Source organism: Acomys minous (assembly GCF_964271855.1).
Source record: "Acomys minous genome assembly, chromosome: 1".
NCBI lineage: Eukaryota > Metazoa > Chordata > Mammalia > Rodentia > Muridae > Acomys > Acomys minous.
This window is the reverse complement of record NC_140483.1, coordinates 56,524,644-56,540,808: the sequence shown is the minus strand read 5'-3', so window position 1 is coordinate 56,540,808 and position 16,165 is coordinate 56,524,644. Positions and strand designations below refer to the sequence as shown.

General features: G+C 53.7%; 1 protein-coding gene across 18 annotated transcripts in view; it reads left to right on the top strand.

Moving 5' to 3' along the window:
* PLEKHA6 (pleckstrin homology domain containing A6) overlaps positions 1-16,165 on the top strand; it is a 145,992-nt gene that overhangs the window by 111,069 nt on the left and 18,758 nt on the right. For 7 of the 18 annotated variants that reach the window (XM_084790538.1, XM_084790534.1, XM_084790522.1 and 4 more), the window contains 12 exons: positions 911-1,113; positions 2,912-3,400; positions 4,630-5,146; positions 5,575-5,661; positions 6,561-6,614; positions 10,175-10,255; positions 11,135-11,203; positions 12,542-12,622; positions 12,845-12,994; positions 14,052-14,147; positions 15,391-15,502; positions 15,945-16,084. In XM_084790538.1, the coding sequence (XP_084646664.1) occupies positions 911-1,113; positions 2,912-3,400; positions 4,630-5,146; positions 5,575-5,661; positions 6,561-6,614; positions 10,175-10,255; positions 11,135-11,203; positions 12,542-12,622; positions 12,845-12,994; positions 14,052-14,147; positions 15,391-15,502; positions 15,945-16,084 (2,079 nt within the window). The remainder of the gene's footprint in view (positions 1-910; positions 1,114-2,911; positions 3,401-4,629; positions 5,147-5,574; positions 5,662-6,560; positions 6,615-10,174; positions 10,256-11,134; positions 11,204-12,541; positions 12,623-12,844; positions 12,995-14,051; positions 14,148-15,390; positions 15,503-15,944; positions 16,085-16,165) is intronic. The other 11 variants (XM_084790531.1, XM_084790532.1, XM_084790524.1 and 8 more) reach the window with 8 other exon arrangements.

Genomic DNA, 16,165 nt, shown 5'->3' with positions numbered 1-16,165 from the left:
AACTACTTTTTTTTTAAGCAGTTGAGGGTGTCACCAGGGGAGTATGCTAAGGTCCTGGAAGCTAATCCTGTGGCCCCCTTTTCCCCCTTGAGTTCTATCAGGCAGGTCCCCTCTCCCCCTGCCACCCTTCAGTGGATGTATTGTTTAAGCTGGAGCAAAGTAGTTTGCTAGGGGAAGAGCTGGGAATAATGCTGGGGCTCCCTGACACGCTGTCCACCACAGCCCAGATTCCCATAGCTCATGCTTTCTGTGCCCCCACCCCCCCACCCCCCACCCCCCACCCCCCATCCCTCAGCACTGCTGAGCGCTGTCCTTCTGGGTGGTGACACTGACTAGAATGGACCAAGCCACACTGCCCCCTCGTGCTCCTCACTGTCTGGTCTGTCTCTTCCTCTGGTGTCGGTTGACTTGTCTCTGCCTCTCCTTCTGGCCGCGTGAGGACCCCCCTCCTCTGGACAGGAGCTCTCTTCTGGGTTCCAGCCCGCTGTGCCTGCTCACAGCCGTCAACTAGGTAGTGTTCCGTCTGCTTGCTAAGTGTGTGCCCTGCATGCCATAGATAGGGGCTCAGGCGGTTCCACTTGAGGAAGGGATAGGGCTGGCTTCTCAGTAGTGAGGCTGGGTCTGCTTAGGGGACCTCCTCCAGCACTGGTGTAATTTTCTTGTCACTGAGGTGGAAATGAAGGGGAGAGAAGGGTGTGGTAATTGTCCCTCCTGCTTACAACCACTTCAGGCTGGGGAGGTAGGCTCACTCTCCTGGTTACTGGGCTTTTAGGTAACCTTCAGAGACCTAGACCAGTGGCAGGCCACCCTCCTTCCTAGCTTGTTAGCTCCTCTGGGGGAGAAGCTGAGGACTGTGAACAGCCAGACTGACTGCCCCTCCTGTGGGTGTGTTGGTGTCCTTTCCCTCCAGGTGACTGTTTACTGGGTAGATGAGGCCTTGGCCAGTTCCACGCACTGCCTCTCCCCACAGGCCGAGCACGCTGGAGTCCGTACCTACTTCTTCAGTGCCGAGAGCCCTGACGAACAGGAGGCCTGGATCCAGGCCATGGGTGAGGCTGCTCGGGTACAGATCCCTCCAGCCCAGAAGTCGGTACCTCAGCCTGTGCGGCACGGGTGAGTACCAGTGTACCTGGCACAGAAGTGAGAAAAGGAAAGAGAAAGGCACTCTAAAGTGCTCAGCTTTGGGCCACTGCTGGGCCCACTGTGGACATGAACCTCTGGAGGGAGTGAGGACCACTTCCCTCACCTAAGCAGGAGGTCTGGCCAGCAGGTTGCAGAGCCTGAATTTGACCTCCTCTGACCAGTTCTTCCTCCTCTTTCTGAGCTGGAGAAGTCTGCAGAGACTCCACTGACGCTTGGCCGGGAGACAAAAGCAAGGGGCACTGACTCATTGTTCCAGGCTGTTTGCGTTAAGCACTTTGGAGGGAAATTGAGTCAGGTTTGATTCACAGGTTAGCCTCTTGGCCACAGTGTGACCTCGGGGTGAGTGACAGCAGCAGGGGGCGGGCGGGGGGAGGTGTCTGTCCTGGGTGAGGCCTGCAGATTGTGCGTGAACATTTGGCGCACTGGGCTTAGTGCCCATTGCTGCTCCTTTCCCTGTGGGGAGCCTTGAGAGAGGCGAATGGGGATCCGGAAGAAAGGGCCTGACTGTGTGGACTCCAGGTTCTGGCTGCCTGTTTATGTCTTAGAAACACTTATCCCTCACTGTTTCATCAGGAAGCTCCAGGGAGGAGTTGTCTCAGGGGCCCGTCTCTGTGTGTTGCCAGACCTCCCCACTCATCCGTTTCACAGATTTGCTAGGAAGAAAACAGACTGCCCTGGTGGGCGCGTATGCTGCTGTGATAAGCACTGACCAGAAACAACTTGAGAAGGAAAGGGTTTGTTTCCTGCAGTTTGTAGTCTGTCATCCAGGGGAGCCAAGGCAGGAACCTGGAGGCAGGGGACCGGGAGGCAGGAACTGAAGCACAGGCCACGGAAGGAGCACTACTTACTGTCTTGATCCCCATGGCTTGCTCGGCCTGACATCCTATACCATCCAGGACCAGCGGACTAGGCGTGGCACTCCTCATGGTGGGCTGGGCCCCGCCATATCAGTCATCAATCAGGAAAACGCCAAGCTGACTTGCCCACAGACCAGTGGGATGGAGAAATATTCTCAGTCTAGATTCCCAAATACCTGTAGCTTGTGTCAAATTGACATATAATAAACAAAGAAGCAAAAATAAATAAATAAATAAATAAATAAATAAATAAATAAATGGGACATAGATCCTGTAGACCAGGTCCTGGGAGCACAAGGCAGGAGAACCTGCCATGTTCCTGCTCTATGGAGCCCGTATTCTAATAAAGAGCTGCACTTTGGAGCGGAGAATTTTGGCTTTCCTGCTTGGAGACAGCGGCCCTGCTGCCCACCATGCTGTATCTTATAGTAGCCGCGCCCCCCCCCCAGGGCAGGTGGTATTCTGTCCATTCTGTCAGTGAGGGGGTCCCCAAGATGCAGGGTGTAGCCCTCTATGGCTAAGTACAGCTACTGCTGTGAAACTGGGGTACAGCACCAGCCGCGTCTGGAGGGCTGGATTGGAGACAGGTAACAGAAGCCTGAAACAGGGGGAGGTGAGCTGTGGCCACAGCCAAGGGCTGCAGCAGTCATGGAAAGGACAGTGGCTTGGGTGACATGCCTGGAGGGCAGAGAGAATGTAGAGTTCACGGGTGTTATTTGACTTTATCTAATCATTGCCCAGAAATAAAGTAAAACCTGGGATCCAGGAAGCAGAATTGGGCGTTATCCTGCCCTAGTTGCATCACCACCTCTCTGCCTCCTCTTCTCCACTCCTGCTAACCTCCCCGCCCTTGCCCTACCCGACACTGCCAGGGTAGTGCCACTGACAGCCTCTCCCTTGGCGTCCTGCAGCCTCGAGAAGCCAGACTCGGAGAACATCCCACCCAGCAAACACCATCAGCAACCACTTCACAACAATTTCACCAAGCCAGAGCCAGAGGCCAAGACTCGAGGGGAGGGTGACGGCAGAGGCTGTGAGAAGGCAGAGCGAAGGCCCGAGAGGCCCGACATCAAGAAAGAGCCTTTAGTGAAAGCCAATGGCCTCCCTTCTGGACCTGAAACAGCCTCCTCCGAGCCAGGCAGCCCTTACCCTGATGGCCCGAGGGTCCCAGGAGGTGGGGAGCTGCCCACCCAGCCCAATGGCTGGCAGTATAGCTCACCGAGCCGACCAGGGAGCACTGCTTTCCCACCTCATGATGGTGACACTGGGGGACACCGGCGGAGCTTTCCACCACCGCGCACCGACCCTGACAAAATTGCCCAGCGCAAAAGCTCTATGAACCAGCTTCAGCAGTGGGTGAACCTGCGCCGAGGGGCACCCCCACCCGAAGACCTTCGGAGGTGAGGCATCCTGGGGGCGGGGTGTTACAGCTAGGGTGTGGGAAGGGGGAATGACCTATGAGGCATCGCTTTATTGGGATCCTTCTGGAAGCTGCCTTTGTTGAGAGGCCAACACAGTTCCTGATTCTCAGCTAGTCCAAATCCTTGCCTCTGATTGTTTCCCTGTCTGCCACCTTCAAAAGAAAGGGCGTGGTGGCACGTCCCTGTACTCTCAGCACTTGGGAGGCAGAGGTGAGAAGATCAAAAGTTCTGAGGTTACCCTCGGCTATATAGCAAGTTGGAGGGTAGCCTAGGCTACATGAGACTCTGTCTGGGGTGGGGGAGGGGGAGAGAGGGAGGGAGAAGAGAGTGAGATGGGTGTTTAGTAGGCAAGAGTCAGGCAGCTGTAGGAGCAGCCCTTGAAGCTGCTCTGGTTAAACGCCCATCCATGCTGCAGATCCTATGACATCCAAATGAATCAATGTTTCTATTGACCAGTAGCCAAACAACTTAGGCCATTGTAAGGGAACAAGACACCTCACTTGTCCTGTTGTTGCCCCTTGATGGCCAGTTTGCTCCGTGGATCAACGCATGGATTTATCTGATGACAGGCTTTCAAATATTTGCAGCATTTAGTAGGCTGGTAGTGTTTGTCAGGAAGAATGACCCTGGGATGTAGGGAGGTCCAGGGATTGTGGGTAGAGCCTCAGGAGGGATCCTGGGGCATGGGGGAGTCTACCTATCTTGACAGTTTATGCCTCACTGTTGGCGATGGGCCCTTCAGACATTTGTAAGTCCCAGGAGCTTACTGGCTCTGCTATCATATGGCTAGAAAGCCACATTGTCACCCTCCCTGTGTATGGTAGGCCTGAGTACTCTCTTCTGCCCCCTGCCTTAGAAAGGACCTGGTAAATTGGTCCACACTCAACTGGAGATGGCAGATAAGGCCTAGAGCTGTCTCCCAAGGCATTTCATTTTAACAGACACAGATTGAACTCTGAATGGTTGTAGTCTTCGGGGATGGGGCTTGTTCTCGCCTCTGCAATAAGCCTAGAGCCTCCCCTGTGTGCTCGCTCAATGCCCTGGGGCTCCAGCTACTTTGACAAGCACCTTCTCTGAGCTGATGCACTGGGGTGCACAGGCAGTCAGAGATAAGTCCGTGTTGTCTACCTTTCTTATAATGGCTCCCCTCTCTCTCTCTCTCTCTCTCTCTCTCTCTCTCTCTCTCTCTCTCTCTCTCTCCCTCTCAGCCCTTCAAGGTTTTACCCTGTGTCCCGCAGGGTCCCCGAGTATTACAGCCCCTACTCCTCCCAGTACCCTGATGATTACCAGTACTACCCGCCCGGGGTGCGGCCAGACAGCATCTGCTCCATGCCAGCCTACGACAGGATTAGTCCGCCCTGGGCCCTGGAGGACAAGCGGCACTCCTTCCGTAATGGGGGTGGACCCGCTTACCAGCTCCGGGAATGGAAGGAACCCACCGGCTACGGGCGGCAGGATGGCACTGTTTGGATCCCCAGCCCCTCCCGACAGCCAGTCTATTACGATGAGCTGGACGCTGCCTCTGGCTCCCTGCGCCGCCTGTCCTTGCAGCCCCGTTCCCACTCTGTGCCCCGCTCACCCAGCCAGGGCTCCTACAGTCGTGCCCGCATCTACTCCCCTGTGCGCTCACCTAGTGCCCGCTTTGACCGGCTGCCACCTCGCAGTGAGGACATCTATGCAGACCCTGCTGCCTATGTGATGAGGCGATCCATCAGTTCCCCAAAGGTGAGCCGCTGTTCCGCCCCTCCCTCCTGAGGCAGGCCCTGAGTCTATCTGCTGAGAAGAGCTGGAAATGCTGGGACATCCGGGACCTGGCCTGCCAGGCCAGGAATCTGTCCAGATGAGCCTGGCCTGTGGTACCGTCCCTAAGAGAAGCTGCCTTGAGGGTTCTTCTACCTCTTAATAGGAACCATGCCCTCTGTGCCCACTCCCAGGATGTGCTAAAAATTGTGCCGCGTCTAAGAGGACAGAGAAGGCCTGTCTTCCAATCTTGAGGACTCAGATAGGTTGTTGTGAATGGGATTGCTGTGCATTTCGGTCTGAACTCTACTCTGGGACAGAATGCAGACATCTTTAACCTTGAGCTTTACTTGGTGGGGGAGTCCATGTCCTAGCCAAATCCTCTCACCTCTGCAACCCCCTTTCTCTTCCAGTATGATTACCTGGGAGACAGGCGGCCAGTCCCCGCAGGACTGTTCCCCTACAACTACCCGCCATCCCCCACGGTCCACGATAAGATGGTACGTCCTCTCCTCCCTTGCACTCCACCTCAGGACCTCCACTCCTGCATCCACCTCGAGGTGGAGCTGAACTGGGGCAGGTACCAGGGATGCTCTGGGGCCCAGTACCAGGCCCGTGTATGTTTTAGAACTCCCTGGATACCTCTTCCTCTCCCGCCAGGCCTCAAGCCCCTAGGACAGGCTTTGGGGCCAGTTGCCCCTTCCCCTCTGTGGCACAGAGTGGAATGCTTGGCTCTGGCTCTCCTGCCCCTCTGCCACTTAGCCCAGCTCTTCTCACCAGCACGCAAGAGGAGGGGCCAGGGCTAGCTAGGAGCATGAGATGAATGAAGAATCAGGCAAGGACTCACAGGCTAGAGCATGTGGAAGCTGGCCATTGTTTGGCATGCCACCCGTGGGGAAGGTGCGTACCCTATTGTGTTTCAACCCTTCCGCTGGCTCTACTTCTGGAACGTGTTTCCCTTGAGAAGTAGATTGAGGACTTAAGAACCTCTGTCCCCTACCTGGCAAGGAAGACCAGAATAGAGGACACTGGCCGGATGTGAGGGGAGCCACTCAACCCGTCAGACCCCCTAGCCTTGGTCCACAGCAAATATACTTTTCCAGAAATAGCTCATTTTCCCCAGACAATTTGGAAACACTTCTCATTAGATTTGCAGGGTGGAACAAAGGTAACAGAGCGGGGAGAGAATGTGTCCCTTGTCCCTCCTCCACCTGCCTGTGGTTTTGTCCCCTTCTCCCCTAGAACTACTTAAAGGACAAGACAGAGACTTTTCCCTGTTCACGCCTAGCTAACTACTCTTAACTACTCTGCCTCTTTTTTTTTTTTCCTATCGTTTTCTTTTGTGTGTTCCTGTTTGTTTGTGTTGCTGGTTGGCCCTTTGGCCTCGGGCTCCGGGTAGGATGAACTTTTAGATCTTCAGTTGCAAAGAAACCTAGAGTATTTGGACCAGCAGGTAGGCAGAGCTGGTGCCCCCTCACCATCCCATGCCCTCCTGTCCTGTCTCCCTTCCTCCCGCTCCCTAACACCCTCCAGCCATTTGGCAACCTTTGTTGGTGTCAAACAAGACCCAACAAAGTGGCTCGCGTTTTGCTTTGCTTCCTCATCCCCTTTCCCTCTGAACCCCTCATGGGCCTCTAGGGTTCCCCTTAGGAAAGAAGTGTGCAAACGGGCATGCGAATAATTGTCTGCCACTCTCCTCATCCTGCAGCGCTCAGCCCACACGGAACTGCCCGCTGGGCCAGGTTGGAATTGGCATTTTTTTTTTCTGAAGAGAGTAGAGACAAGTGTTGGGCTCATGATACCAGGGGTTTAGTTAAGCCTGGATCTGGAAAAATCATATCCTGTTCCTCTGGCTATTGATAAACTCTAAGTTATAAACCGAGGCCCTACAGATTTGCCCTAGAACGGCTTAGAACATATATGGACATCAAGTCCGTACATTTGTCACTCAGCAAAGCTCTTTTGCACACATAGCTCATGGTCCCGAGGGTTCAGTGTGGTTGACAGAAGCAGTGATGTCAGCGTATTTTGGCTGATGAACAAGCAGGCCAGGCAATGAGTATTCCAGTGAGACACAAGCTGCTGGTTGCCTGGCTTCTGCTTCAGGCATTTCCCCTTTGTTCCCTTGCCTTATAACTCCAAACAGGGCTATCTGAAAACACGTGGTGTGGACAGGTTGCAGGCGAACCCATACACTTAACGCTACAAGCCACGGGGAACCTGGAAGTCCACATCATTACCCTGCGAAGACAGCCTTGGGTGGTAGCCATGATCATAGGGATAATATTGAGAATAACTAGGGTAATGGTACATGCTTTTAATCCTAACACTCAGGAGGCAGAGGCAGCTGGATCTCTGTAAGTTTAAAGCCAGCCTGACCTACATAATAAGTTCCAGTCTCAATAATAATAGTAACAACAACAACAACAATAATTAAAATAATAGCAGCTACTGTAACCAGTGTTTCTTCCATGACTTAGACTGAATAGAATAGATCACAATCCTTCTAATTTTTGTAATAATTCTGCAAGGTGGGGAATGTGATTATCCTATTTTACAGACAAGAAAATAAAGCACAGAGAGTTTTATTTTATTTTTTTATTTTTTAAATGCCAAAAACATAGCCAGGGAATAGCAGAGCTTAAGTTTTAACCCAGTTTGTAGCTGGGAATTTGAGAGGACACAGGCTGGGAACAAATCTCATCAGACGAGTTTATACTCATAACTCTGTGGGCAGAAACCTGACCTTGGGATGGCTATATTCACTGCTGTGACTCTGTCTTCTTCCAGTAACAGTCACATGACCTGTCATCTCCTATGGCTTCCCTGTTATGGTGAGATCATCTTTGTTGAGGCTTTAATTGCCTGGCTTTATTCAGCAGGGGCCAGCTCCTGGCCCTCAAGGACCTTGCATTCTTGTTCTAAAAGCAGTGTGTTTATATTCACGCTATAAGCACTCTGGGCCGTGTGGGGAAGAATCCTAGAATGCCCTCCCCCAACCATGGCTGAGAAGTGCTTGGTCCTCCCAGAGGGAAGCAAGACCTGTGATATCTTGAGGTTGGGAGGACTGACAGTGCTGCGCCACCAGCCTCCCAAGCTGGCTGTCCTCCTTGTTAGCTTTGTGGCTGCCTCTGCCCTGTCCACAGTGGCCGACTGTTCAATCGTTTTAACACAGAGTGCCTTCTGCCCTTCCAGACTGCTGGGGTCTTCAGAGCTCATCTCTAGATTACCCTCCTGCTCGTGGGTTAATAGTCTTATAGGCAATCATGTGTGATGGAGGGGCCAGACGCAGCTAGGTGGTGCCAGGCTTGGCAGCACTGGGTGGGGGTGGGGGGTTGTCGGTCTCCCTGGTCCTTTGTTTTCAGTCATAGTAGAGTCTGCTCTTCTGTAGGGTAGGGAGAGGATCAGATTGGGAAACACATGGGCCGCTATGTGGGGGCTCTGTGACGACAAAACCTCTTGTGGGAAAGAAACGAGGTCAGTGGGTGCCCAGGAAAAGCCTGATCTCCCTCTGTCCACTACACACTCACAGGCATGTGCACACAGACATGCACACACACAGTAGCCACAGACTGGATCAACTGCAGAACTTTAGACAAAACAAGGAAGCTGTCCTACCGGGTGTGTAACTGTTACACTCGCCCTCAGACTGTAAGCACACCTTACACCACAGGAAAAGCCCTACCTGGGCCTACAAGAGTAGCAAGATAGGATGCTAGCAAGTCTTAAAATGCTGAAGGTCTGGGGCTTGGAGAGCTGGCTCAGCAGTTAAGAACACTGGCTGCTCTTCCAGAGAACCCAGCTCCCATGCGGGTGCTCACAACTGCCTGTAACTCCAGTTTCACGGGAGCCAGTGCCCTCTCCTGCCTCCTATGGGCACACGGTACACAGACACACATGCAGGCGAAACATACACATAAAATTCTTTAAAATGTAAATCAGAACCCCGTAGACCCTGCGAATGAGGGCACTGGGTGCCTTGCTCTGTCCACAGCATGGCTTTGTTTCTCTCACTCAGGAGGGTAAGGGGGGGGGGAAAGACTAGGGAGACCGAGGATAAAATTTTGACCCCAGAAGATCATTCCTAATGGGGCTCTGTCCTTCACTCAGTTACTTTATGGCCCCAAAGCTTTCCCTGTACACCTCCCTCCTGTCCTTTCCTGCCATCTGCTGTGGAACAATAGTTAAAGGGACACAGCCAAGGACATTCCCTGACAGTTTCAGTTTTGATTCTCTCCCAGTGGAACCAGTGGACGAATGAGGGCAAATCTGATTGGTTTAGTTGGCCTTCCCTCCTCCTCTCCTTCCCTCCTCCTCCTCCTCCCCTTCCCTCCTCCTCCCTTTCCCTCCTCCTCCCCTTCCCTCCTCCTCCCCTTCCCCCCCTCCTTCGCTCTTTCAGATTCCCTTTCCACTTTCCCAATGATCCTTGAAATTGAAAGAGGATGCGGTAGAGAGCGCTGTCCGACACCTGGTGTCCCTTTAACACGGCTCACTTGTCCTGGCCTTGTTTGCTTCCCAGTGCCATCCGAGATCCTCATGGATGCTGCCAGCCCAGCTCTGGAAACTGTAGTAATCTTTCAGGAGGCGGGGAGGGGTGTGCCACGTGGAGAGCAGGTCCCAAGGCTTGATGTTTCAGTTCAGTTTAGTGTCAGTTTGAGGAGACAGGCTTTCCCACTGTGTGGTCTTCATCCAAAGCCGCGTGAGAAATGGCAAGGAGGGGACAGCTTGGCCACTGTGACCCGGGCTCTTCCATGCCGTGAGTGAGGGCCCAGTGGCCTCCCAGCACCCTGCTGTGGCATTTCCTTGAGGACAGCATCCATCAGTACTGGTCCTGAAATGGTTCACAAGGATGAAAAATGACGAGGCCAAGCACAGGGTGCTGGAGGCCCCCTCCCCCTCCCCAGAGCAGCTGCCCCTCCCCTGTTTCCTGCAGAGAGCCACAAACAGGGAGGGGTACGGAGAGATAGCCACGCCCAGGCTGAGCGAATCGTCCATTCCTTTCCTCTGCTGCAGATGAGTGAGAGCGAGACTCTCATCAGTATGGTGAACCGAATGGTGGAGAACTCCTCCCCTAGGGCCCAACTCTTCATGCAAGTAAGGCCTGTGCCTGCCAGCATGGTCCCTGTCCATGCCATCCCAGCTGCTTGTGCATGGTTGGGTCACCCCATGTGGGATGAGGCCCGCTTCATCCAATCCATTCGTCTGCCAGGCCTCATCTCTCCATCATCTCCCCAGCTCCACCATGCTACCTCCATTCTTCATGTTCGTAGCTAAGTCCCAAAGCGCGTCTCCTGAACCACCCAAACAGCAGCAGCAGCAGCAGCTCGCGCACGCTGAGGATTACAAACCTGCTTTTGAATGTCCAGGATGCCCAGTTCATATTTTCTGTGTTCCTGGGGCTGGGGCATGAGGGGAGGGTGTCAAGGGTTTGTAAAAACATAGGATGACTGCAATGTTGTCAAGGCAAGGCAGCATTAACTGCGCCCCCCCCCCCCCAAGATGCTTCTGGAACCTTGCCAGGCCTGGCCTAGTGTGGGCTCTTGTGATTGGTGTGTTCCGTTTACGGGGACAGAGGTTCCCCAGGTCTCTGGTGCTCTTTCCTGCCATCCTCCCATGGACCATCTCTACAAACTGCCCCGGCATCACTGGCGGTCTCACGATTGTTACCATGGAGATCTCTACCTTCCAGCAGGCCTCCAACAGGGGGCAGGAGACACGGGTCATGTGGCCGACAGAGTTCTAACCTCCTCTCAATCAGCCACGGACAGTCAGGATAAAGCCTAGACTGCGCCGTCACAGACCTCCCAGCCAGAGGATGTAGAATTAATGAGCTCGAGGCCCTGGCACAGAAGCGTCAGGCGTGATGGGCAGCAGTGGTCTCTGGCAGAAGTGAAGCAGGATTGTAATGTCAGCTCTACCACTCACCCAGCCTCATCTGCCCCTGCTGCAGTAACCGACCTCGTGTTCCGGCAGGTCCCTGCATACCCAGAGGTGTTCCGGGATGGCCTCCACACCTTCAAGCTAAACGAGCAAGACACAGATGTAAGGGCAGCTCTCCCTGCTCCCTCTGACCATCACGTACTCATGCTGTCCTTTCCTCTTCATTGTCAACTCCCCCCGCCCCCTTGGGGCTTTTTCTCCATCCCCTCCCCCCTACTAGTGGTGGCGTTTCATTCACTTGACTCATCTTCTCCTCAGGACTACAAATACCAAGTTCTACTTCCTCCTTCATCCTTGTCTTTTTTTTTTGGGCTTGGCACTACTGCCTTGCCCTCACCTCTCACTCTGGTTTTGTCCTTCTATACCAAGCTGCGGGCCCCTATCTACAGCAGTGGGATCTGGTTAGGGCAAAGACTCTGTTAGATGGCAAGTCAGCCAGTCTGTACTGTGCCCAGCCTGTGCTAACACTGTAAGTTCCTAGAGAGGAGATGGCCTGTGCCTGCCCTCAGGAGCTTCAAGCAGTGAGAGACCCCAGGTAACATCGGATGCAACATCAGGTTCATTCACTGAACAGGACCAGTAAGTGGTCTAAGGTCAAACTAGGTAGCCAACGAGAAAGGCCTTGAAACGAAAAGCCCCAAAGGGCAAGATTTTGCTCAGTAGAGAGAGGAAGGAGGGGGAGACACGAGTCAGCGATAAGGACTGCAGAATGGGGTGGGCTCCGCGTGCTGCCTCTTCATCACTGCTGATCCTGCCTCAGCATTAGATTCATGCCCGAGGCCTGGAGGGATGCTCTATCCAGGCAAGGACCAACGCTAAGAGGAGCTCCCATCAGCCACCCCGAGGCCTTAGAGCAGTGGTTCTCAACTTTACTAATGCTGCCACCCTTGAATAACAGTAGTAACCTCCAGCCATAAAATTATTATTGGATCGTAATTATAACCTTGTTACTGTTATGAATTGTAATGTGAATATCTGATATGCAGGCTATCTGATAAGAGACTCACCCCCAATAAGGGGTTGCAACCCACAGGTTAAGAACCACTTAGAGAAAGAGAACCAAGAGTCTCAGGATAAGAGACTGGGGTGCCCTGTGGGGCTGAGGGGCCAGTTCGTACCACATTGCTTTAAGACTGTTGTTTCCGTACCCTGCCTGCCCTCCACCCCAGCCGGGGAGGTGAGGCCATAATGTCTTCTCATCCCTCTGGTCACCCTCCACAGTACCCCCACAGCAGTATAGGAATGTCCTTGACTCCCCTACCTCCACTGAGAGAATGATCACATCTCATGGTCTAAGATGGAGAGATCCATTACGCTCTTTCCCAGAGTCCTTGGCTGGGAAAGTGGCTGTATCCAGAGGCCAGGCTCTGGCAGCACAGTTCCCAAGTCCCCATCAAACCACATCCTTCATCTCCTCCTTTCTTCCCTCTGGGCCCCCAGAAGCTGCTGGGCAAGCTGTGTGAACAGAACAAGGTGGTGAGAGAGCAGGACCGGCTGGTGCAGCAGTTGCGAGCAGAGAAGGTCAGAGTCTGAGGTGCTTCGGAGGTGGGGCTGGCCCGGGCCCGGTGTGGGATGCTGTCTTTGTCTTCCTCAGACTTCTTTCCTCCCGGGGGATGGTAGCCAGTATGAGGATAACCTCTGCTAAGCTGTCTGGTTGAACTGCGAGGCACTCAGGCATCTGCTGTTAAAAACTCCAGGGAAGGTTGCTGGAGCAGCCCATGCCTTCCGCCTGTCTTTCCTTAGGAGAGCCTGGAAAGTGCCTTGATGGGGACCCACCAGGAGCTGGAGATGTTTGGCAGCCAGCCTGCCTACCCAGAGAAACTGCTACACAAAAAGGAGTCTCTGCAGAACCAGCTCATCAACATCCGGGTGGAGCTGTCACAGGCGACCACGGTAATCTGGGAGAAGGGACTGTGGCTTTGACCTCCCCTGACCCTAGATATCTCCTAAGACAGCAGACAACTGCCAGGACACTCCTACTGCAGGGGGCGTGCGCGGGCACTAAGTGTGCCTGCTACCCCTTCATTCTGAAGTGTCTCCACCCAGAGCGAGCTGATTTCCCACAGGCTGCACTTGTGCCAGGATTCCCTCGGGGCAGCATGTAGCCCAGGGCTGCCGAACTCCTTGGCTTATCTCCCCCACCTGCTGCCCAGTTTGCCTTCTGCCTTGTGGAAGTCGGCGCTGGCTGGTTTGCTGTTGCGGGCAGTTAGAGGGACTAGGGCAGATCCTTCAACACAGTTTGTTCTAGTAACAGTGGCCCAGGAAAGCACAGCCGGAAGAGAAGGAGGAAGCAGGGCCTCCATGGGAAGACCGGAAGCACTGTCTTCCAGGCTGCATCCTTTAGCCCCACTTCTTATTCCCTGTCCCGAGTGGAACAGGAGGATGCTGTGGAGAACCTTTGACCTGGAAGGGCTCAGCTTTTTCTTCAGTGAACCATGGGATATTCCCTGACCCCTTTAGGAAGGAAGGGTAGTGGTAGCCCTCATCAGAATGCCTCAGCCTTGTTCCCTTCCTACCAGATTTCAGAGCCCAGGGATCTCAGCCCCCACATCCTGTGGCAGTGGTAAGAGGGAAGGCTGTGAAGGCAGTGTCCTCTGTATATTAGCTGCTGTGACTAAAAGTTGGCAAAAGAAACACCAAGGAGGAAGGGTTTACCTTGACTCACAGTTTGAAAAAATATAGACCACCACTGTAGAGAAGGCACAGTGGGCGGGAGCGCAAGGCACCTGCTCTCTTGCACCTACATTCAGGAAGCAGGGACTGTGTGTGGTGCTCGGCTCTCCAGGACCCGAGCCTGTGTGGTGGTGCTCACCCACATCTTCCCTCCTCCGTTAATCCTTCCCTGGAAACACCTTGACAGACACACCTGGAGGTGTGTTTCCATGGTGACTGTGAGTCCAGCCAAGTTGGCTAGATGAACCATCATGCTCAGTAGCCCTCTCCCCTGCAGGCGCTGACCAACAGCACAGTGGTGTATGAGAACCTTGAGTCCGAGGTCTCCACCCTGCACGATGACCTCTGGGAACAACTCAACTTGGATATCCAGGTGAGAGGGGGGCGGGCCCAAGCGGGCGTGTGTGGGCAAGATGTGCGATGTATCTTGTCCTGTGTGGCAAAGGGGAACAAAATGGCCGCCATTCTTGACTTAGCCATGTCTATGTAAGACAAGGATCTGATCCTTTGACAGACACAGGGAGAGGCAGAAAGGGAGACAGAGGAGAGAAGAAAGACAAGGGAGGGACACTCAGGCCACTTAGACTATACTTTGAGGCTGATGAACACAGTGTGAAAACATTCTTCTCAGCTCACAGGGGGTGGAGCTAATGAGGCAAGAGACTTAGGTTAGAAGCAGGATAGCCTATGGCTGACAGGATTTAAAAACAGATATGTGGGAATAAATACCTCTGAAGACACTGGAAAAGCTGGAAGTACAGGAGCCGTCTATACAGTTTTAGAAGCAACAAGGCGTCCCTTTCCGGGGACGGGTAAGAAGCAGGCTTAGAGGAGGAGATGGATATCGAAGAGCCCTGTTTTCTTGTCTTTTCTCTGACCGAGCCCTGCCTCTTCTGTAGCTGGTTTGGCAAACTCTGTTCCTCGGATGCAGTTAGCACCTTGTTTCCCTCCTGATAACAAAATTCCCTTTTCCTGCCTCGGGCTGGGCAGGGTGAAGTGAGGACCCAGATGCTATTACGTCCCGTGGGCCAGCTGCACTTTACATGTGCACATTTTAGGAGGGAGGGAAGCCGTGGGCAAGCGCCCCCAGCTTCTGAATCAGAAAGAGCCATTCTTAGACACTGGCTGTGTGCCTTACTCAGTGGATGGCCCTGGACAGTCTCCTCTCTCGGAAGTGGGAGCCGCTGCCTCTCACACCTTGGTGAGGAGTCCTGTGGCTAAGACGAGTTATTGCATACAAGGCATTTGGAGTGGCCCCCAGACTATGGCACACAGACTAAATGGCAGCTGAGGTAGAATGTAGCTCATGTCCAGGGTGTTGGGATGGGAAGGAGGGTAAGACAAAAACACTGAAAAGTCTTGCCCCATGGAAAAGAGGGTGAGACCCTATGCCCCATGGAGGCTCCATAGGGGCTTCTGTTGCTTCTAGGGCATTGGCTTTTCTGAGGACACAACATTATGTTAAAGAGGCAAAGACTGCCCATAAGGAAGATATCTGTGCTGGTGGTGGTGGGGTGTGTGTAGTCAGGAGCTCAGGAGTTCTGAAGCCTCCTGATGGGAGGGGCGGGCTTAGGGCGTGGCTGGTCCATCCTTGAGTCGCTCTGCCTCTATTTCAGAATGAGGCGCTCAATCGGCAAATTCAGAAGGAGATCTGGAGGATCCAGGATGTGATGGAAGGGCTGAGGAAGAACAATCCCTCTCGGGGCACTGACACAGCCAAGCACAGAGGTCGGTGCCTCCTGCACCCCTGGACTCTACCACATCCCTGCCAACTCACACTGAAGGACCCAGGGATGACTTTAGAACTATCCTTGAGCCCAGGTCTTCAGGCTGGCTTTCAGAGGCTTTTTGTTTTGTTTTGGTTTGGTTTGGTTTTTTTCAAGACAGGCTTTCTCTTATAGCCCTCCCTGGCTGTCCTAGACTCGCTTTATAGACCAGGCTGGCCTGGTCTCTGCCTCCAGAGAGCTGGGATTAAAGGCATGTGCCACCATGCCCGGCCACAGTGTCAACTCTTCTGTGCCATCTTCACAGCCTAGAGTACCTCTTAGCAGCCAGCCTGTGTCCCTAACTCTTGCAGGTGCCTCCCCTCCTTCCTTCACTCCTTTTACCTGTGTGTACACCACACCGTAGCTCCTTGCTCTGCTCCTCACCCCCTCTTCTGTTTCCCCAGGAGGCCTCAGTACCTCAGCCACCTACAGCTCCAACAGCCCAGCCAGCCCTCTCAGCTCTGCCAGCCTTACCAGTCCCCTGAGCCCCTTCTCAATGGTGTCTGGTTCTCAGGGCTCTCCGACCAAGCCAGGGTCCAGTGAGGTAAGCTGTGAAAACAGTACAAGGTTGATGGGGGCAAGAAGGCCAGATTCCCATCGCCTGAAAGATTGCACAGTCAGCCAT